We start from the raw sequence: 23986 nt of genomic DNA, 5'->3' as shown, positions 1-23986 counted from the left end.
AAAATGCAAATTATGCCGTTCGGCAAAAATCAATTGCTAGGGTTTGCACCTGCTGCAAAATATAAAAAAATAATTTTAAAAAAAGGTAATTAATGTGCACAGAGCATTTGATTTCAGACGCGTGAGCAAATTTTAATACATATGTAACTCAAATGTAATTTGAGTACGGTTCAGACATCACCGTTACATATATCGACATCCAGGCGGAATTTGGTTCCATATCCGTTCATGTGTTGGCAAGGTAATACTACTATGTGAGTACTACCTCAAGGACGGAGACGTGCTCTGATTTATTCAGACAATGCTTGAGAACAGGACTATTATCGTTTGCGATGGCACTACACCAGAACTATTACAAGGTGGGGTCCTCTCTGGTATCATGATGGGCTAAACTGATATTATCACCTTTGCTGATGATATAAAGCTGTTCACTGCTATCCACCCTGGAGATACTGCTGACTACACAAACGCCTTAATCCTACATAAAATTCAGAATCTCTAGGCCTTCCTCTCCGGCCTTAACATGAAACCTGAGAAGTCAAAACAGTTGACTTTCTCGCTCAAACGGAACCCAACAATGGAGCAACCCAATCTAAGAGGATCCGCGGTTTCTGCTGTTCAGCAACACACCGATCTGGGCGTTATTTTTGACCAGCTCTCCTTTCTACCACACAGACCACCTGAAAATAGTTGTCGACTCCAGTGCATGCATATGCAACAACCTATGCATGTCCTTGACCAGGCTGTTGGGTCCAGATATATCGACATGTTTCTATCCGGTCATACTTTATGGCGCAGAAGTCTGGGCCTCAACTGCCACAACACAACTCAGACAGATATTTTGGCTACTGAAGTGTGCGATATGGAAATTTCGGCTTCGCCCTGCACCAGAGACCATCCAGATGGCGGCAGCTCTAAACGTCAGATGTCTTCCTGTCATTATTCATGAGAGAAGACTCTTCTTTGCTATAAAAATGACGGTTGGCATTATTTCAGAACCAGACTTTTGGGCTAGGTGAGGATGGAGAATCCAAGTATCAAGCCTTAGAGCCAATCCAACCCTTCAGGCCATCCCAAACCGGTTAAAGTTATCCAATTGGTTCTTACCTGTGCAAATTCTGCAGTTTATACATTCCTCGGACGGCGACCTCTACAAGTTCGCAGTCGATAAAAAAATATAGGCAGAAATTACTCCGTCGACTTCCTTCTCAGGACTACGTCACAGGAAATTAGAACCTGCTCCCGAGGATCTGTCCATCACTACATTGTTCCAACTTTCTGCACCTGCTCAAATGACTCCAACACTGTTAAAGGACTGCTCCCTGATAAATAACCTAACCTGATAATACACTGGTGCGCAAAATTTAAGGACTAGTCAGGTTTTCACCTGTGGCTTCTCATAGGAGTGGCCTTAATATGGGAAAAGCATACCAAAGGAACCCCGTGAGATAGAGAAATGAAGGAAACATGATACAGAGGGACTTTATTCAAAAATGGCAACATAGCACTGGCTGCCATGATACAGATACATCACTGCCAAATATGGAACAAAGGGAAGAGGTGGTCCTCAGTAGGAGATATGGCCATCCCCAATGTCAATGCAGGCTTTCCACTGCCTGTCCATGCTTACAACAATGTTGTTGATAAGTTCTTCGGTAACATTGTCCGTTCCTCTGTCAGCGCCATCTTCAGCTGCTGAACATTTTTCTGGGACATGTCGCTAGGCATCTCCCCAGAGCATCCCATGTGTTCCATGGAATTTAGATTGGAAGAAACGGGCAGACTAATCCATACGAACAATGCCCTCATTTTCTAAACGCATATCGACAGCTGCAGTGCGATGGGGTGTGGCATTATCATCTATAAACACGAACTCAGGGCCAATGGCACCTCGGAACAGATGCATATGGGGAAGGATTACCTGAGTACAGTAGCGTGCACCGGTTACAGTATCTGGAGTTGTGTACGTCCATCCAAGATAACGCCTCCCCATCCCCAGACGAGAACGCCTCGACCGCCATATTGATCTGTTTCAGTGATTTTTTTTCGGGGTGATACCGTGTGTCAACCTCTCAACAGAATCTACTCTCATCAGTAAAGAGTACCTTACCCCATTGTGCTGCTGTCCAGTCCTTGTGTTCGAAGCACCACTGTAAACGGTGTCTCTGATGGGCAGGTGTTAAAGGAACACAGCGTACTGGCCGTCGGGCAAACAGTCCACCTTTGTGGAGTCGCCACAGTAAACCGCGATATTCTGCATTCTGTGCAGCTGGTTTGCAATGGATCCCACTGTCTGGTGTCGGTCCCTCTTGGCCTGTAGGAGTATATAGCGGTCAGCGCTGGGCGTTGTTTTTCATGGATGACCACCACTGGTCCTTCGAACAGCTGTACCTGTCATTCTGAAGGCCAACCATGCATGTGAGACGATGCGATACTGAACTCTGTAGCCACACTCCTCGCATTTCGACCTTCCCAATTATTCGACCCCTGGTAAATTTATCCAGATGTTGTCTACTAGCCATTTCATTGTCCGTAGCACTGTATAAAACCAATCGAACATCTGTAACAATCGTGTTCACCATTGGGTAATTTGCACATTGCTGCTGAACTGCTGCTTTTATCTGTTTATGTGAGTGCTCTCATTATGATTCAAATTTTTGCATGTACACCAGCTTTCTACTGAACGGCCACAGTTATGCAAATCGCCACAGCCTGTTTCTTTTGATTTTATGGTTGTAACCTTTAGAACTAGTGTTGGTCCTTATACTTTGCACAAAAGTGTAAGAATATCCTTGATAATGCTCAGGTGTAATTTTGACTTTGCGTTCATAAATGCAAGAAATATTACATTACACTTTCATGACTGAGATTAAAATTTAAAAACCATGGGTCTTGTAATTCTTTTATAGATAAGTCAGGTATTGGGACATAATGAACACCTTTATGTCAAATTCCCACGTGGCTACTGGCTGTGGCACTTCTCAATGGCTCTTTTGTTTACTGCTGGAGGACTGATGGTAAGTAAAATTTATATATTTCAAATTATTTTAATGAAATATTAGAAAAAGACTCCCCTCACAATGTGTCATACTAGGACAAATAGCACGTGCTGTTTTTATTCGTATATTATTTGCACAAACTGTTAATCCAGGGACAAAAAGGAAAAAAATATTAACTCAATTTCGTTTTCATTTTGTAATCCAATATTCTGGTGGTTGTTCATGGTCTCACAACTGATTGAAGACTACACTTGCCTACATAAAATATTTTAATAATAATGCATATAAATTAAGATATATGCAGGGTTTGGTTTGGTTTCGTTTAGGTTTTATTGGCGCATTAGCAACTAAGGCTATAATGCACCGCGTCATGGAAAAGATTATGGTTAAAATATTTTAGTGACCTAAAAATTAGGTCACTTCGTCAAAAGGTAGTATACGCAGGGATACTGTTAAAACTAATGAATTAAGTTAGCCTGGAAATTGTCTGTAAATGACAAGTTCATATAACATGTTGATTATATAAACTCAATTTGTAAGCTAAGGAGAAATTTACAGTGAATTATAAATTATATTTTATAATTTAACTGAATTATAAAGTTACTCCATTCATCAAATAATATTCTTTTTCTATTTTTCATCGTAATCATAAGTGCCATCACTAATAAGTAGATGGTTAGCAAAAATAAATAAATTTTGTAAATGACATCGATGAAGGTAGAGAAGGTGTGATTTCAAATTTGCAGATGATATTGAAGATTAGGAGAATGGTTAATGGTCGGCAGCACCATGCAGCGCCTGATCAGGATAATTTGGATCAGCTTCAAGGACGATCAGGAAAGTGGCAATATTTTAATGCAACAAAATTATAAGGTCTTGCACTTAGGGAATAGTAACTCCAAAATAACATACACTTTGCAGGGTTGAATTAAAAACTATGAAAGATTTGGGAGTTACAGTATGGTCAATCATGAAGTTCTCCAAGCAGTGTAGACAGGCAGCAAGGAAAGCCATTATTATTATCATAAGCCATATGGTGTAAGGAAACCTGAGGCTTATGCTGCACCAGCCAAAAAAAAAAAAAAAAAAAAATTCTGAGTCACCCTGAGAAAGAGAGATAGAAAGGGAATCACCAAGAAAGAGAAGAATGATGATATCCAGCTTAGGATGATGTCCTTTCAACGATTTACTGAAAATCAGCTTTTAGAGATAGTATGATTATAATCCCACTGTATGAGGAAATTGTGAAACCACACTTGGAATACTGCCTAGGAATGGAGACCACATATATATTTTTAAAAAAACCCAGCTTCTTTGAAAGGGCCCAAAGATGTGCAATCCATTCAAAGGACACCCATATGAGGAAAAACTTCAAATAAGTGGACTACAGAGTTTGGTAACCAGCCACCTTAGAGGATATACTCGATTGAGGTCTATAAGGCTCTGAGGTGGGGACAGTAAAATGAAAGAAAGAAAAATTTCTTTCTAAATGATTCCAGAACTGGGGTAATAAATTCAAATTATATAGGAAGAGATTCACACTAAGTTGTAGGAAGGTTTCTTTTAGGTGATATGTTGTTCATTTCTGGAATAAGTAACCTCCATGGGTAATTGAGGCTGAAACTTTGAAAATTCAAAAGTCAGCTGGATAGTTATCTATGTGAGGAGGGAAGCATAAATTTTTATATATTTTTGCATTTTTATTTAGTTATTGGTTTTATTTACAGGGTGTATGAGAATTATCTTTACAAATTTATTGAGACTTGGAATTACCGTTCAGGCAACACCTTAACAGAGAAAATTTAAATTTTTTTCTGAAAGTCACAAACACTCAATGTGGGCACCATTAGCTAGGCGCAAAATATCCAAACGATATTCCAATTCCTGCTAAGTACGCTGCAGTTTGTTTGCTTCAACATTTTCAATTTCAACTCTTTCCTTCAAATCGTCAATGTCAGCCATTGGAGTTTTTATACACGTGGTACTCAGTAAAACTTAGAAAGCTTTTTCTATAAGATAAGACTTTCAAAATTGTTCTGCAACTCCCGATTAAAATTTTATTTACGATCAACGTTGTAAAGATAATTCTCATACACCCTGTATTTATTTATTTTTTGCCTAATGTAGCAGAAGCTGATGTTTCCTCACATTGTGGTTAATACTAAAAATGAATGGTACACCAAATTACTGGTTTTTAGGTATTTGTGACCAAATAATAAACAGTGCATAAAAGCATTCCACACATGGCTGCCCAATGGAGCTCCTATCATGTCCCCAGTTGCCTCAGACTGCATGATGGCAGATCCTTTCTATGATCAGTATATGCCAGAATACTGATCATAGAAAGGATCTATGATCAGTATATATGCCCAATAAAGTTGGCATCCTGTGATTGCGCAAGCTAATGAAATATGGTAAAGTCATCTTTATGCTCAATGAACCATTACTAAACAATGCATGCCTTGTAACACTATATTTTTGGAAGTAACCGTTAATTGGCTACTTCCAGAAAACTGTGAACTATGGGCATGAAGGGATGCACCTGGTTAGTGACAACGTTCAAATTTGGCTTATGGAAACTAAAGTTGTTTATGGGGTATAATGTGTGCCGTGAAAACATTCCCTACACCATCACACTTCTGCCATCAGCCTAAAATGTTGACATTTGGCACAATAAATTCATTGTTTCATTCTGCTATTGCCATACCTTTTGTCCAGCCATCATGCAACAACCAGAACCAGGATTTTTCAGACTAGCAACGTTCTTCACTGCTCAAAAAAATTAGTTTGCTACGTTTCACTCATCTGGAGAGGTCTGACTTCAAGTACTGACATAGACATTGCAGATCTACTACCACGTGGGTCATCTACTAGACTCTCCCTTCCATCCCTCGTTTAAATTCTGCTGCCTACTTCTTCATCATGGAATAGGAAAGTGCATACCGAGTTTTATACACACCCAATGTAACCATATCCTCAATGAATTACCTTTTCCTTTAGTCCCTTTTCCCCCCCAAATATTGGACTGTAAGCTGACTGAATTTGTCCATCTTTCCTCATTCACATACCTTGGACTTCAGGACCAGCAATTAAAAAAAAAGATATTATTGAAACTGCATGAAACTTGGTGTGTTATTTGATGTGCTAATACACTAAGCACAGAAATTTTTAACACTGCACCACTACTATTTTCTAACATATAATGGTACAATATGAATAAGTTGCTATATACCTAAAAACAAAAACTCCATATCCACTGTCAATTATCTCTGTCAGATGTGTCCATAGTGGAACCAGATGAGGCTGTCTGCTCTTATAGCTCCCCATCAATGACAGGGTCCAACACATGGTGCATCCTGATATACTCCTTTTGTACTACCCTATTACCTGACTTATTGTGGCCCATCTGCACGATTATTTTTTTTCTCTGTTGACTCTCACATCACACAAGCTGTCTCCAGCCATAGGACTGTTGGTTACTGGCTCATATTTGGTACACCTAGACCAGTGTGTAGGTTATATGTTCCAGCAGGATATCAAACGGTACTTAATTTGGTCAGAAATAATGCCCATCTTCTTTCTGAATCCTTTAGTCTGAGAGTCTTGGCAACCATTTTTTATCTATGTTTGACTTGATCCTGTTTTCCAAAGTCGCTGGACTTGGGCATCTTCAAATTCTCTCACAGCTGACATTGCACCCTCCTTCCATTATTTTCTAGGGTGTCCTCGTCTTCTCTTCCCTTGTTGGTATCCACTCATATATAATTTTAGATCATCTCTCATCATTCATGTACAGATGTCCGAACCATCCCAGCCTCCTATTTTCTATTCATTCTATAATATCTTCATATGCATGCAAACGTCTAATTTACTCATTTGTAAGTCTAGCCTAGACTGTAGCACTCGAACGTAGGTAGTCCATCTCTAGGACCCTAAATTTCTTTTTGTCACCTTCTTTCAGTGTCCACACTCACGTGAGTAACAAAGTACCGATTCCACTAACGACTACCCAAAGTTTTTCTTTGTTCTACGGGAGATATTGTTGCTATATAGTATTGAGGGCACTAAGAATCTTCCAAATTTCATGAATTCGTGTGCTAACTTCCTCTTTCCCCAGTCCTTCCTTAGTTATAATTCATCCAAGATACTTGAAGTCAACAGGTTTTAGATGTATAGATTGTGCAACTTCCAATTCATCTGGATGTTCTGCTGTGCTTAGAAATTTTTTTTGTAAAATTGATATTGAGGCACCATTGGTTTTATGTAAGATGCGGTTTTTTTAACATGTATTCCAAATCATAATCTTCTTGTGCTATGAAAGGTCATTGGCAAAATTGAGATTCCATAAATATCTGTCATTAATTGGTACTCCCATTCCACATCTTTTCCATTCTTGCAAAGCACATTCCAAGAAAACATTAAACAATAACGGTGATAAGCTACATTCTTGTCTCAACCCCTTTGCTGGATAGACTGGGTTAGATAGAGAATTCCCAACTTTAATAAATGCCACGCTATTATTGTATAATTCCCTAATTGGATCAAGTGACTTCTTTTGTAGGGCTTTCCATAATTCCTTTCTTGGAACAGTCATAAGCCTTTTCTAGATTGATGAAGGCAAAGTAGGTATCTCTATTCCTTGCCCTTTTTTTTTCTCCACTAGTTGCTGTAGAATGAACAAATTGTCCACACGTGAGCGACTGGGCCTAAACCCACTGTTCTTCGCAAATCTTTATCTCTTACCTCCTCTCATAATTTTAACTGGAGCACCTCTAGACAGTGCAATTTACACCTAGGCCTCTATAGTTCCCAGGATCCTGCCTATTGTTTTTATAGATGGATGATATATATAGCTTACTTTCCATTCCTTTGGTGCTTTTCTTAGCTGTGCTATCAGATCGATTAAGATTGGCATTAATTTTGTGGTCTAGTACTTGATGTTTTGTAATTTCTATCTTCCCATTATTCACTGTTGGAGGGGTAATTATGCTCTGATATTGAGATCGTCTTTCGTTAAGATTATTTTGATTTTCCCATGTTGGCATATCAACAATATTTTTATTCAATCAAGATTCATTTTCAGTGTTCTCAAGCTCTGCCAAGCTTCAAATAATTGTGTACCTCCTAACGAGCTGTCAATTTCTTGTCATCTTTTCTCCCATGCCACATTCTTGGATTTAGCAATTTTCTGTTTAACTGCTCTATTGCAAAGATTAAAGATTACATCATAGTAACTTAACAGATTTTTCAGGCATAACATCCCCTTGATAGGATTCGTGTCAAGCCTCCCTGTTGATAGAATTCGATCATCCCGAATCACATCCTTAACTATACACTCCACAACCTTCGCTACCACATAAGTCACATTCAACTAGTCTATAGTTACCTACCATGTTTATGTATTGAGGAGACATTAGCATTTCTCCAGTTCAAGGGAGTCTTCCCATAGCATGGTCTGCATACGAGTGTAACAATTTGATGCACTCATGCAACCCTTTTAATTATAACTGAATATACCCTCTTCAGTTATAATTAAAAGGGTTGCATGAGTGCATCAATGTGGTTAGGAGACCCTGTATGTGGTTAGGAGACCTCCCATTGATGCTTCTCTTTCTACAGATTAGCATCTATGGGATCCAACACTTACAGCCTAGGAGTCAGGCATGTTTACTGTGCCCCATGGAAACTTGGAAAGGGGATCCTAGTGTTTTACATCTGTCTTATATCCTCTATTAATCAATTGATCTGGGACAAGATTCGGAAAAATCAAGGGAAAATACACATCTCATCAGTCTTGGAATATAATGGATCCGCTATTGCAGACTGAAGGGCAACAGCAAATGCTCTCAGCAACATCCTTATTCCCTAGAGTTCTTGGTCATCAAGAACAAAAATGAAAACAGGCCCTAAATTTTACAAAGGATGTTTACCCATATAATAAGCAATTTACCATTCAAGAGCTGAAAACATCTCTTACTTGTACAAAGGCAAATACTACTGAACCAGATAACATTTATTATGAAATGATTAAACACCTTTGAGCAAAATCTTTGAAGAGCAGTTTCTGGATGCCTAGAAAGGCTACTGTTTTCCTTTTTCTAGGCCAGGAAAGGATCCTAAATTTCTAACAAGCCACTGTCCTGTTTATCCAAAATATTTGAGAAATAGTCAATGCTCATTTTATGCTACTTAGAATCAAACGACTTCCTATCTCTCTCTCTCTCTCTCTCTCTCACTCTCCTAAACATATATTTACCAAAATGAAATTGCATCTCATATCTGAGTGGCACCATGTCTAATAAAATCTAGTTACTTGAGCATTAGGTGACATATCAATAGGCAAATTTGTTTAATTTGTTCACACTCTTGATATTAATGTATAGATAAATTTAAGTTTTGTACTTTATTGCATTCAGCAGTGTTCAACACTCCTTATAGTTGCTCAAGCGTTTTTTCATGTGACCTTATGTTGCTGGTGGATTTTGCTTCCATTACCTATATACTTTCCCTTTCCGTTTTTAGGGTAATTGATTGTACACCAGAGAGAGTGTTAGTGTAATTTTGTCACGTCAGTTCTCTGTCAATTTCTCTACCCATCCCTTTCTAATAATTTGTCTAATGCATTCTTAAATTTATTCAAACTATCCACTTCCACAACACCAGATGGAAGTTTGTTCCAACAATGGCTTAATCTTTGGCTGAAAGCAAATTTTTGGTCATCTATCCTTTTTCAAATTGTCTCCCCCTTACATGTGTTGAATGAGAAAGAGTAAGGATGCCATCAGTATTTAGTTTACTTAATCCATTTAAGGACCTGAACACTTCAATCAGATCTCCACTCGGGTGCCTAGTTTATAGATGCTGCAATTTGCAGATATGAAATATTTTATGGTAAGAAAATCCTTTTGTCCTTGACTAATCTGGCTGCTCATTAGTGCAACCAATCCAAGAGATCCACATCCTTCTTAAATGAGTTGCATATAATACTGAAGATTGAGTTTAGAGTGAATACAGCAACTCCCCAATTTTGGAATTCTCCCCATGCTTGTGCAGCACTTGCAACTGTGTTCGCTCCTTTGATTGAATCAAAAAAGAAATGTTCGACAAACATGTAAATAGAATGATTTATTATCTCATGCGCAGAAAAAATTACAAAAAAAAGAGAGAGGAGACAGGCATAACATCAGTAAATTTTACCCCTCGATCGTCGTTGCCAGAATCGATATCTTCATTTGACAAGTACACCACTGCGGAGGTTGAGGGCTGTGGAGATTTAGAAGGGGTTGGCCGCTCAACCTTACAAAAGAACATATGACTGGATGGTGGCTTTTTTCTTTTTGTTGTAGATTTCTTTGTAGCAAGCAATCATATCATTCGCCCCTCTGTTAATTTTTTAAGAATCATTCGCTGTCAGGATCCATCTCAACCCTCACCATTGACAATGCAATTTCACAAAATGCCATTGGCATCTCTCTGGTGAGGAATCATCTTGGCACCTCATTTGGTTCATCTTGAACTTTGTCAGCATTTTATTCTTTCACTATCGCTGCCTACAAGTCAATAAGTTCTTCATCAGATAATTCCTTGTCTTCTTCCTCTAACTCCACCACATCTTTGGCATCAAAGACGTGGTGGAGTAGCTCTGCAACCTCTTCATATAATTCGTCTTTCGAAGCCTTTTACGTGCCGTGGGCATATTATCTTCCATGCACCATTTAAACAACTTTTAGTAATTTCCACCCAGGCCTTATTAATGTTTAAGATGGCATGGTAAATATTCTAAGGTTTCCAAGTCTCATAAAATGTTTTCTCATCGTCCACTGCAGATAATACCTGAGCAAATGTTGTGCGTAAATAATATGCTTTTAAATTTGAAATAACACCCTGATCCATAAGTTGGATAAGTGAAGTCATGCTTGGTGGTAGAAATATGACTTTCACGTCCGAATTGAAATAAAACCCCGGGGCTCACATCTGGTGAGTATGGGCTTGGCACACCCAGGGTCCTGAGCTGGATATCATCATTCTTCTCTTTCTTGGTGATTCCCTTTTACTTTTGACACTCTCTCTCTCTCAGGGTAACTCGGGTTCCTGGTGCAGAATAAGCCTCAGGCTTCCTTGCACCATATGGCTATTAATAATAATAATAATATTTAATAGAAGCAAAATCTTGAAAGGAACGTTGTTGTCTTTACAATATTTTTCAACCTCAGGAATGAAGCAGCATTTAAACCAATCCTCAAAAGAGAGTTATGTTATCCATGCTCTCTGGTTCGATCAGAAATGCATGGGTAGAGTGGCTTTATTGATGCCCTTAAATGCAAGAGTATTTACAGAATGGTACATAAGTAATGGTTTTAATCTGTAATCTCCTGCTGCATTATCCCCAACCAAGAGCATGGCCCTATCTTTTGACATCTTGAAACCTGGCAATGTATGTTCGATCCGGCATTTTTTTTCCAATACAGAGCAGTCTTGTCAACATTAAAAATTTGCTCCATTGAAAAACCGCCTTCATCAATAATTTTTTCCAACACATCACAAAATTTCTCTGCAGCTGCAGAATCAGCACTGGCGACTTTAACATTGTGGAAACCAGCATGATACTTGAACCTATTAAACCACCCGCTGTTTGCCACGAACTTGGGTTGGGATTCGCTGTATTTATCCGTAATATCTTTATAAATACTTGTTGTTTTTGTTTGAATGATCATTAGACTCAGGGGCACTAGCTTCTGAATCTGATTTTCCATCCATATTATTAACAGCTGTTCCATCTTCGATGTAGCGCCTGCCTCGTACTTCTTAATCATTTTCATTTCTAAATCACTTTTGTTTCGTTTCCTAGTGCCGGCACTTTCCGTTGGTCCCTTCATCATTGTAATACGTAAATAGGAATGAAGAAAAGTTTTCGTTTTTTATATGATTGAAGATTTCAGTGAAGGGAGACATTTCACCAAAATAGCATAAAAACGGACAGAATTGTAGCGATCGGTATTATCGCAAATGCAATAAGATCACGTTTACTACCTGTTTATAATGGATTGCGTTACAAGAAAAACCCAATAAACTGGAAAGTGTAAATTGTTTTTACTGTTTTATGGTCATGACCTCCAGAAACGTGCTTTAAAAATATATCACAAAGGCATTCAGAACATATGATAATGATGAAAGGGTAGTGCAATTTCCATTATAAATAAGACTTTTTTGAGAAATAAATAGCTTAGTAATATATATAACAAATTTAAAAAAAAAAAAAAAAAAAAAAGTGTTATTGGATTCACAATACCTCCATTTATTCCTATGGGATGCAAAATAAGTTTCCATGATTTTTGAGTTTGCACTGGCCAGCAAAAACTTACCTAAAGTCTAATTTCTGTAAGTTGAGTATTACGTAAGTCGGGGAGTTCCTGTACTGCCTTTATAAAGTAAATTCCATTTATGAAACAAGGCTAGCCATGGTGAGAAAAATTTGCTCCCACATGCCTCACATAGAGTTCAAATCTATAGTTAATCCACAAGGCTTTCATCATAAAATCCTTCCTGCCATGTTTGGAAAGAATTGCAGAAGCAGGAACATTTTATCCTATCTTGCAACACTTTTTCAACCTTGCGTTTTATAACCAGTTCTGGTTCTTCAGTTTAAGCTTTAAATTATTAGTTCCCACATGTATTACCATTCATCCACTAGTATCACTGCAAGCTAATAATTGTTACATCAATATTTTCTCCCATTAAACATACTGTAGTTGTTTGCTATCTGTCTTTCTTACAGTATATGGTCCTTTAACATATGAGTCTCCAGTTTAGACTTCCTCCTGTGGAATAAAAGCATTCTGTACTGGTTGATCCATTCCTGGGGTGAGATTCAGGAGTATGTCGCCCAAATAGCATCAGACATGAGAGTTTCTGTTGAACCCCCAGATCAAATTTGTTCCGGGGGCATCAGCTCACTTTCTTAAAGACTCAATCATACCTAACAGTATATAAAATTTGGAATTTCAGTAAATCCCACTCCCTACATCTTGCACACAGAAGTCTTTGTCAGCTATCAAAAGCTCAGCACGTGTGAGAACTGCAAGCAAAAATTATTTAATTTGCAGTAGAATCACCGATGGCAATTTCGTCATCAATTGTTTTGCATGTTATGAATAACTTTCTCATGTAGATCCATAATCTCTTTTCAATTTAAAATTACAAATATCTAACTATAAAAAATTCAGAGGAGCACTGGTTGACTATATACTGTATGTTATATATGCATAAATTATACCTTTTAGCACTACAAAAGTTCTCCAGGAAAATTCTTACTCACAGCTTAAAGTATTTCCTATAAAAGTACTAATAATAAAATAGCTATGAATATTATGTTGTAGACTTATGTTGTAGTAGTAGTAATGGCAAATGATGAAGAAAGTAAGCTTATATAGAATCAGCCAAAAAAAAAAAAAAAAAAAAAATTCACCTATCCATACCCTACAAGAATTTGTTTAGTTCTCCCTTGAATTTATTCAATCCATCCATCCACTTCCACAAAAACAGATGGAAGCCAGTTCCAACAATCAATCTATCCTGCAACCATCCTCGTGTGTAGTCTCAGCAGGTGGCTACAACTCCTCGTGTGTAGTCTCAACAGGCGGAAGAACACCATTAACATTCAGCTTACTTAATCCAGTCAAGGCTTTAAACACCTCAATCAGATCTCCTGGTATCGAGACACTACAATTTACAGAACTGAAGCATTTCTAAGTAAGAGTGCCCTTTTGTTCACTTTGCCATTCTGGTTGCCTTTCTCTGCATATGTTCCAGCAGTTCTACATCCTTCCTAAAGTGTACCTGTATACAGTATTAAAAACTAAAATAAAATAATCCCTTAATTTGCTTCATTTACCTATTTCTTTCAAGTATATATCCAATCCCTCCTTAACCCAATAAGGAGGCACTCAAAGGATTGTTTGAGTGCCTGTTTATGAATTAAGGAGGGACTGGATAAACACTTGCAAGAAAAAGGTAGGTGAGATAAGGTGACACTTGGTTATTTTATTTTAGTTTTTAAATAGTGAAAATTTACTATATTTTCACTAATTAAACAGTGAAAAATAGCCTTTCTTATGAGCAGAAATCAGTGTTTTTTGTAAAAAAAAAAGTATTATAAAATGTTCATGTTTTCAGATTTTTATTAACAAACAATCAATTTAAATTTAGAACCTGCTTTTACCTGATCAGTGGTATGACATCACGCTGCAGCATGAAGTAATTGGTGATCCGAATGCAACATTAGCAACTCGCTTCTATGGCTGTACTCTACTAGGTAAGATCTTTCCCTCTTTCACCCTCCCAAACATTAAAAATAACTCTCACACGCAATGGCGTAGGAACGCCTTGGCATTGGGGCAGGTGCCAAGGGCACCACTGACAGACTACATGAGTACAGTGTCAAGCTATTTCAACACCCGAGGCTAGCTGACGAAATCGCGCCCCTCGATGATGTCGAATCAAGATGACAGCACAAGGAGGGTGAAAATTTAATTTTTACACGGTGATTCAAGCCTGCATAGCATCATAGATCTAGTTGCTGTCCAGCACGTGCTCGAATGCATAGTAGTTCACAATTCACGCATTGTGTACAGACTGAATAAGTTAGTGTTTTTGTGATTGCTATATAAACAGGTAATCGTGAATATTGTGATTTATGATTTAAATAAAACAAAGGCCAAATTAACTTTAGACATGCCACCAAAGAAAAAAAGTGGAAAGACTGCATAAAGGGGAAATTAGACAAAAACATTCTGCTAGTTTACAAAACTGGCTTACAATAAGAGACTCCAAACCTGAAAGTGACAAAGAAAACAAACATGATTCGAATGAAGATGAAACAAATGATGATGCCACTGAAATGGAAGTCCAAGAAAAAGCTCAAACAGTTGAAATTATTTTAAAAGAATTAGAAAGTGTGGACAATACCAACAACAGTTGGCAGAAAAATGATGGTAGCAATAATATTAACATGTAAGTCTGAATTTTAATGATCCGACCACATGGAACTTTAATGCCCACAAAAACAGATCTTTTATGATGCATCATGGTCCCAAACATATAGTCTTAAATACGTATCCTGTCACTAATGGCCGATGTTTCAATAATTCGTGTAAATACAAAAATGAGATATCGAAAAAAAGGAGAGGAAATAGTTATTCTATTGCAAAAACAAAGATACAATGTACTGTTTTCCGTGCCTCTTATTTGTATCTGGCACAATTAATGTTCCATTTTGCAGCTCAGGTGGTTTTAAGGATTGGAAACATCTAAATCCAAATGTTCGTTTTCATGAGAATTCATTACAACACATAAACAATTTCACAAAATAGAAATTATTAGAAAAGGATTTTCAAAAAAGATGGACTAATTAATGACACTGCACAAGCAGCACTAAGAGGAGAAATTTCGAAATTCCATCATATATTGTTCTGTGCTGAAAATAATTTGGCATTTTGTGGACATGCTAGTAATATCGATACCGAAGAAAAAAAAATTGTGGCATATTTTTAAACTTGATAAAATTTGTCAGCCAAATTTTGATGTTGGTATGAAAAATGCTCTGGAATCGCATATTAAACACCACACTAATTATTTATCTCCAGAAATTCAGAATGGATTAATTAATTTGTTAGGAACAAAAGTACGAAGTGAAATAATTTAAAATTACTAAATGCAACAAGGCATATAATATGTTAAGAGTAAGAGTTTTGTATCTATATAATATCGGTGTGGATACAACATAGATAACTCTTAAGGAAAAAACTACTATAGTAGTGTGGGAGGTATCATTTCCTCTGTATCTCATATTGTGCTTGATGATAGGCCAATAGCTTTGAAACGGTGCCGTTTCACTTCCACGAAACAACAGATGACTGCTTGTTGGGATAAAGGAAAACCACTCTTCTCAATCTCTAACAGGGTGCTTACAACAGAAGGTTGCCCAGAGCCTATTGTCCGAATGTTTAATGCACCTTGGCCTGCCCACTGGCTATAGATACACAAAAAGTAGTTGACCAGCTCAACTTCTCGGTATGAGGGACAGGTAGTCGGATGGGTTTTACAGGTCCCAATCTCTTTATCTTTTTAATTCGGGCGTAACAGCAGCACTATTGCTTGCTTCGAGGCAATGGGTGCGAACAATGTGTACCCAGTTAAGTCTCGTAATGCAGTAGTTATATGGAAAATTTTTGTTTCCATAAAATGAATAAATAAAAAAATTTGGTAAAGAATAAAATTCTAAAAAAATTCAGCAAAAAGAAAACATTTATCTATAAATAGAAAAATTCGCTATAAAGAAGTTTGTTAAACAGAGGTCAGACTGTACTTACTATTTATTATGATTTTACCAATTATCGAAAAAATGTGCATGGCCACGAATTTGCCAAGGGCGCCGAAAACCTAGCTACGCCTCTGCTCACATGTGTTCTATCAATTTAGATTAGTAAGTTGGGTTGTAGGGTCATCACAGATGGATAACTTCATCTTTGAATTACTGCTTGATATGGTTGCTGTTGTTTTTAGATGCATCAACAAATCGGGCTATATTGTGCCATTTGTGTAAGAGGCATGTTGTGTGGGCTGAAAAACCTGGACTAGCTCATGGAGAAAAGTTCCATCCCCTCTGAGATCAGCTAAATACAGCCCTGATGACAAGCACAGGTGCTGTGAGATGTGGCACTGTCACCTGGAAAATTGACATCTCAGACAAACAGAAATGATATAGCATCATTTCTGTTCTGTAGTTTTTCTGAATATGCAGATGATTACTTTTACTGACAAAATATCAGTCTACTGGAATAAAGGAAACTAAGCCACGCTAAGTAAACGTGCCCTACATCATTACAGACATTCCAGAAGGCACAGTTCCTTCAGTTTTCACCAAACATTTATCATTTATGAAAAAGTGAAAGATAACCCATCAGATGATTACATCCTGTCAGTGGTTCATGGCTTGATCACTACACACTCAGACATTCTCAAATGTGAGGCCTAGCATAATCAAATTGTCACGCGTGAGAGTGCACTAGCATATGCATTTGGTTAATAAAATAAGGTTAATAACTGTTCATTGTTAAAATGATTAATTGTAAACTCTTCTGACCTAGTGGTTGTGCTAAATTATAAACAGAAGGTTTTTTTGCCCCTTTTTGTTTCTTTTTTATGAGAGTTTGTGCACAGCCACCCAGCCATGGTATCCAACTTTGTACAGCTCTCTTCTTGATATTTCCATAGAGACAGGTTACCCACATCCCCTCATTGAATTCTGTACACATACTTTGTATGCTGTTATGCTTCATAATCCACACTAATTGACCTTGGTGGCTATTTGGCTAAAGACAAATTAGCTCTGTCTAAACTTCAAATGGCAAGAACAAGTGCTACTTATATCATGAAAACTTAGTTGACAAATTAAAATGTAATTTTTTTCTATGAATATTGAATCTACTAATGAAGCTGGAGATATGATAGTGAAATTATGGTAAAAGTCTTTGAACAGTAAAATATGGTGATTACTGGATATTTAGGTGCCAGAAAAGGAAAATCTTTCAACAGGAAAAAATATTTTCAGAAAAATAAGTGAGCTCTTAAAAGACAATGTGGACTTCAATTCACTTAAGTTATCAGTTGCCTTTTTGATAGCTGTGCAACTCCGAGAGGTGAAAACTGAGTTGAAACTCTCATTAGAGATAAAAATCTATATACTGTATTCTAAACATAGATGATGATATAGTTCACAAATTACATAATTCAGCTAAACTTTTCTTTAGTTATTTGGACAAAGTTATTGAAACTTTGCAAAAGTCTGTGATATAAATGAGTCGCCCAAAACTAAGCAGTTGTTTTCTGAAGTGCAAAGTATATTAGTTTTTTGACTGAAGGGGAGCAAGATAAACACAAAGAACTAGTTAGTGCTGTGTATGATAAATGTGATGTATCTAAAGAGAAAATAAAGTCTATTGAAATACTTTAATACATACAAAAACAGAAAATATCAGCTTTGAATGTTTATAGAGGTATCTTATCTCAATTTAATAAATTATCAAAAATCCTCCAAAGAGAGAGCCCTCTTAACTCCAAATCACTTGTTGAGCCTAAGGATATAAATTAGTTATATCCTTAGGTACCTAAGGATATAACTAATTTAGCACTGTGATCATTACGGAATAGTGTACTATATATTCTGAACTTATTAGCGCAAGGTGTAATGTAAAACTAGACAGCGTAATATGTAACACTGCATCTAGGAATCCATTAGCTTAGTGTTGTATTGTCAATTAGTTAAGTAAATTTATTAATCTTATTAATTTTTATTGTTAATGAATTAATTGTATTCAAAAGGAAATCATGCCACAGACTAGAGCAGCAAAGTAGTGGGAGTGCCTGTGGCTTAGGGGAAACCGAAGGGGGCAATTCTCCAATGCATCATATCTTAAAAAAAATGTCCAATTTCTGAAATGTTTGCAGACCTTTCTAGAACAGGATCTAGCCAAGGAGGATGTCTTTGTATGTGTGCATGTGCACTAGATGCAGAGTGTCAGGAAGTTAAGTGCCAACTCAGCATTCTGAAGTGTGTCTATAAGAGTTTAAAGAGTAAGGTAAGTGCCCTCAAAGGAATTAAAATGAGGGGGCCCATCGAGCTCTCAGCTACCCAACTCAATGCCAGAGCTCACTCTTGTGCATCCGGCAACACAGAGGCAATCTTCAAGGCAAAATGTGCTAGTCCCACAGGAGCTCGTTATTGTCAGATTGTCAGGGAATATATTATGCAAAAAGAATAGGTGGAACAGGAACAGGGTATGAATGCCAGTGGCAAAAGTTGATGATGTTGAGCAGAGGTGTCAAACATGCATGCCGCATGTGGCCCACAACACTCTTGAGTGCGGCCTGAATCAGATTAAAATTTAATTGGGAACTATTAAACAAAATAATAAAAAATGGATAATATTTCATTTTAAAACTAAAAATCATAAAATTCTCTTTTGAACTTGGTTTACGCATGCCCTTAAAGTATGCAGGACAGCACTTCCTTCTATGGTAGCTATGTTTGGTTACATGCCTTTGCAAGCAGTTATTTTCACTTGTGAAGACATTTAAAACTTCACATAGGGCGAGGTTAACAAGTGAGCACTTATCATCCATACTGAAAACTGCATTATCACAAAAGCTTATACCCAATACTGATAAAATAGTTTCTCACAAAAGATGCCAAGTTTCTAGCAAACGATATTAAATTTTAAATTAATTTTGAATATTTTTGTTGTGATATCTTTTGAGTGATTTTGAATCTATTCAATATTAAAACATAAAATTATATGTTTCTTTTTATCTATAGTTCCTATCTGATTTGTATGCATTCATGTGTTAATAAATACATATAAATATTGAAAACCACTGTGTTTTCAGGTCAGTACGTGGCCTGCACAGATCCTCATATAATGTTAAGTGGTAAGAGTTCCTATTTGAGTTCAACACCTACATTGTTCAGCACATATCTTTTAAGGGCACAAAAGGTGATATTGTTGTACACGGCATTAATGACATTAAGAATATCAGATCTGCAGATATACTTAACAAGTATAGGTCAATGTTGAAAATAAGTCACAAGTTAGGTTGAAATTTGAAACTGTCTGCAATTCTGCTCAGACATGATAGGAGGGAGTATATGATGACGAGAGCCTGGTCAATCAATTTGGCCCTTGAGAGATTATGCAAGACTCATGGCGTAAAAATTCAATTAGCCTGGCCTGTGCTTGTTAACAGGAGAGACTGCTTCTACAGGGATGGGATACACTTAAATAGAAAGAGTGCAAAAATATTTTCTGATGTAAGCAGTGGCATGTGATGCAAGAAAGCAAGTGTATGAGCTTATGGAGCATCAGCCAAAAAAAAAAAAAAAAAAAAAAAAAAAAATCACACCATTCCCTCCAAATGCCTGTCCAGTTCCTCCTTAAATTTATTCAACCTATCAACTTCCACAACGACAGATGGAAGTTTGTTCCAGCAATTAACCACCCGCTGGCTAAAGGCAAATTTCCACACATCTATTCTAGATCTGTCTTTTCTTAATTTGAATTTATGCCCCCTTAGGTTTGTAATCTGAACAAGGAGAAGGATCCCATCAGAATTCAGCATGCTCAACCCATTCAAGGCCTTATACACCTCAATCAGATCACCGCACAGGTGCCTAGGCTCCAGCCACTACAATTTGCAGAACTTAAGCCTCTCTTGGTAAGAGGATCCCCTCATTCCCCTCACAAATCTTGTTGCCCTTCTCTGTACACGCTCAAGCAAATCTACATCCTTCCTAAAACGAGGCCTCCAGACCTGTACGCAGTACTCAAGGCGTGGCCTGACCATTGCATTATACAGAGGGACAATCACCTCCTTTTCCCTGCTAGCAAAATTCCTATATATCATTGACAAGACCCCATAACCTGACCTGGCAGCCTCTCTGCATTGCTCAGAAAACTTCATATCTGACTGCACAATTACTCCCAGGTCTTTTTCATTTTCTACCACCTTAAGTGGGGCACCACACAGTTGGTACGTTCCTCTGGGGTTACTTCTACCCATATGAAGTACTTTGCATTTGTCAAGGTTAAACTTCAGTAGCCACTTCTTAGCCCATCTGCCCAAATTATCTAGATCCTGTTGCAGTAGCACACTGCCTTACTGTCATTAACAACCCTGCCAAACTTCGACACTAAGCCTGATATACCTTCATCAATATCATTGATAAATATACAAAACAACAGAGGACCCAACACCGAACCCTGTGGGACTGCACTAATAACGTTAGTCCGAAGAGCAGCACCCATTAATTACCACCCTCTGTCTTCTCCCACTCAACCATCCTTTTATCCATTGTAGCAACTTACCCTTAATACCATTCTGCTCCTATTTGTACAATATGTCTTCCATGCGCAACAGTGTCAAAAACTTTCCTGAAATCCAAATATATGATTTCAAATTTTTTGCTTCCAATTCCTTTGTAACCATGTCAAGTGTTAGGTGGATCGTAAACTGCTAGCTTGAAACAATTCATGAATTAATAGATAACAGTAGCTGTAAGCAGAGGAGAAAGTGATTCTTGCATTGCTTCTATTAGTATGCGCAGCAGCCTGGAAAGCAAGGTGCTGAGCATTTCAAGGACTGCTGGGAGTTATCATGGAACAAGTAAATACATGGTATGTGTTAGGATAACTAAGAGTAAGAACAGCTGCATGTGTACTTGCATGTACACAAATGCTAGGAACATAGAAAATAAATTTGATGAATTTAAAGTGCTGATAAAGACATCAAAAGCAAATAATGTTGTCACACAGATATAAGCAGTGCGGAACTAGTATTTAGCGAATACAATGTATACAGGATTGTACACAAGGCAGGAGGAGTTAAGCTGTTAGTTAAGAAACACATAAAATCTAAGGAACTGCATACAGTTGACCTGGGTGGACAATGCAATATTGAGTCAGTTTGATGTGACATGAGCACCAGGAAAGAAAAATTAGGGTAGGAGTGGGTTATAGGCCTAATGACTCTGATGAGCACAATGAACAACTGTACAGAGAAACAGAGTGGGCCAGTAAATCAGAATGTCTTATAATGACTGATTTTAAATTCCCAGATGTTGACTGGAACTTGTGGTTTGGTTACTCGCACACTAGCAAAACTTTTCTGGATATATTGGATGGATGGGATCTATCCCATCCACCCCAGTTATATTAGAAGCAGCAAAGGAAGTAAGCAAACCCATAGCATAATTATGAGAGCATCCTTGTATTCAGTCCCCACGGACTGGAGATGTGCAAATGTATCTCCAGTTCACAAGGGGGGGGGGGGATCAAAGGGTGACACGAATAATTATAAAACTGATAGTCGAGGGACAATAATGGAGGCAATGGTTAAAGAAGCATTGCAGGATCATCTAGACAAGACTGCAGTAATAATTCAGACACAGCATGGATTTGTTAGTTAAGGGAAAGTTATTTGGTTTTTTTTTTTTTTTTTAGGAGCATTAGCAACTAATGCCATATTGCTCCGGAATATGCGGAGGTCATTCCCTGACCTTTCCACATCCTCTGTGTTTGGTGGTGACAGCTTGAACCCCGGTTTAATCAAGAAGCATGTGCTACGCACTGCTGCTCCTTCCCACCTGGCTACGGAGGCGCCATTAAGGGAAAGTCTTGTCTGACAAATTTGATTGGATACTATGATACAGTCAGAAAGGAACTGGATGCAAAAATTGTTTTGATATCATATACTTGGATTTCAGGAAAGCTTTTGATACTGTTGCACATGGAAGACTAATGTACAAATTGGAGCAGTATGGCATTAAGGGCAAGTTGCTGCAATGGATAACGGAATCGTTGAGTGGGAGATGACAGAGTGGTAATCACTGCTCTTCATGTACTAATGTTATTTGTAGAGTTCCCCCCCCCCCAGGCTTCAATGTTGGGCCCATTGTTGTTTTGTATATTTATCAATAGATGAAGGTATATGAAGCTTAATGTCCAAGTTTGCATGTGATACAAAGGTTGGCATGGCTAGTAAAGACAGTATGCTACTACAACACGATCTAGAAAAGTTAGGTAGATGGATCGAGAAGTAGCAACTGAAGCTTAACATTGACAAATGCTGCATATGGGTAACAGTAACCCTAGAGAAACATACCAACTGTGCAGTACTACTTTCAGGGTATTGGAGAATGAAAAAGACTTGTGGGTAATCAGTCAAATATGAAGTTTTTTGACACTGAAGGTGTCAAAAGGTGTCATTACGGTCTGCAAGAGTAGCTCATGGTGTTTTGTCAATGATATACAGGAATTTTTCTAGCAGGGATAAGGAGGTGATTATCCCCTTGTATAAGGCAATGGTCAGGTCAGGTCAGGTCACACCTTGCGTACTGTATACAGGTCTGGAGGCCTCATTTTAAGAAGGATGTAGAGCTGTTGAAACGAATAGAGAGAAGGGCAACAAGATTGGAGAGGGGAACAAATAGGGTTCTCTTACCAAGAAAGGCTTAAGTTCTGCAAATTGCAGCATCTGGCAACCAGGCACCTGCAAAGTGATCTGACTGAGGTGTAAAAGGCCTTGAATGGTTTGAGCAGGCTCAATGCTGATGGGATTCTTCCTGTTGCTCAGATTGCACACCTGAGGGGGCATAAATTCAAATTGAGGAAAGACAGTTGTAGAATAGATATGCAGAAATTTGCCTTTAGCCAGCAGGTAATTGATTGCTGAAACAAACTTCTATCTGTTGTTGTGGAGGTTGACAGTTATTCAAGGAAAAACTGGATAAACTTTTGGAGAAAATGGGTTTTTTTTTTTTTTTGTTTGCTGATGATGTATAAGCCTGCTTTCTTGCATCATATGCCTCAACTAATTTCAGAGTGCACTTGGTGCACTCTGAAATTTATGATTTTTATCACACTACTTAAAATCAGATTGTCAGTTGCTTAAAAAATATTGATCTCAAAGATTGTGAAAAGCAGTGTAATAAATATCTGAATGTTGCTAGTTATGGACATAAAGATTTATATGAGTCTAAGAAAGAAAAGAAAAAAATTTGATCCAGTTCTATAAGTTGCTTTGAAATGCATATGAAGAAACAAGCATGTATCTTTTCAAAATTTTGTCTTTAAATAACAAGTGTTTAATATATTCATCTGCATTGGACCCAAAAGTCAGAAATGAGAGTAATTGTGTAGCAGCATTTGTCAGGCTAGCTGAACTTTTGTCAAAGTAATTCCTGTAGAAATTTTGAGGAATCTCTTTCAAGAAGTACAAATATATGTAACAGATCCAACAGTAAATGAAATGGAAAAGATAAATATTCATAATGTGAGTAAAACCTATAGAACTGATTTTAATGGGCGGTCTCAGGTATTTAAAGGAAAGCAATACACCGAAATATAAACCTTTATCTACTTTAGTAAAAGTTTTGT

General features: G+C 37.5%; 1 protein-coding gene across 4 annotated transcripts in view; it reads left to right on the top strand.

Annotated features, from left to right (window-relative positions):
• LOC150077302 (tumor protein p53-inducible protein 11-like) overlaps positions 1-23986 on the top strand; it is a 388464-nt gene that overhangs the window by 320216 nt on the left and 44262 nt on the right. For all 4 annotated transcript variants that reach the window (XM_090385675.1, XM_090385672.1, XM_090385674.1 and 1 more), the window contains exons 3-4: positions 2910-3017; positions 14205-14310. In XM_090385675.1, the coding sequence (XP_090241801.1) occupies positions 2910-3017; positions 14205-14310 (214 nt within the window). The remainder of the gene's footprint in view (positions 1-2909; positions 3018-14204; positions 14311-23986) is intronic.

Source organism: Mastigoproctus giganteus, chromosome 12, assembly GCF_048544385.1.
Source record: "Mastigoproctus giganteus isolate SK-2022 chromosome 12, ASM4854438v1, whole genome shotgun sequence".
Taxonomy (NCBI): Eukaryota; Metazoa; Arthropoda; class Arachnida; order Uropygi; family Thelyphonidae; genus Mastigoproctus; species Mastigoproctus giganteus.
This window is presented reverse-complemented; position numbering and strand designations above follow the sequence as displayed.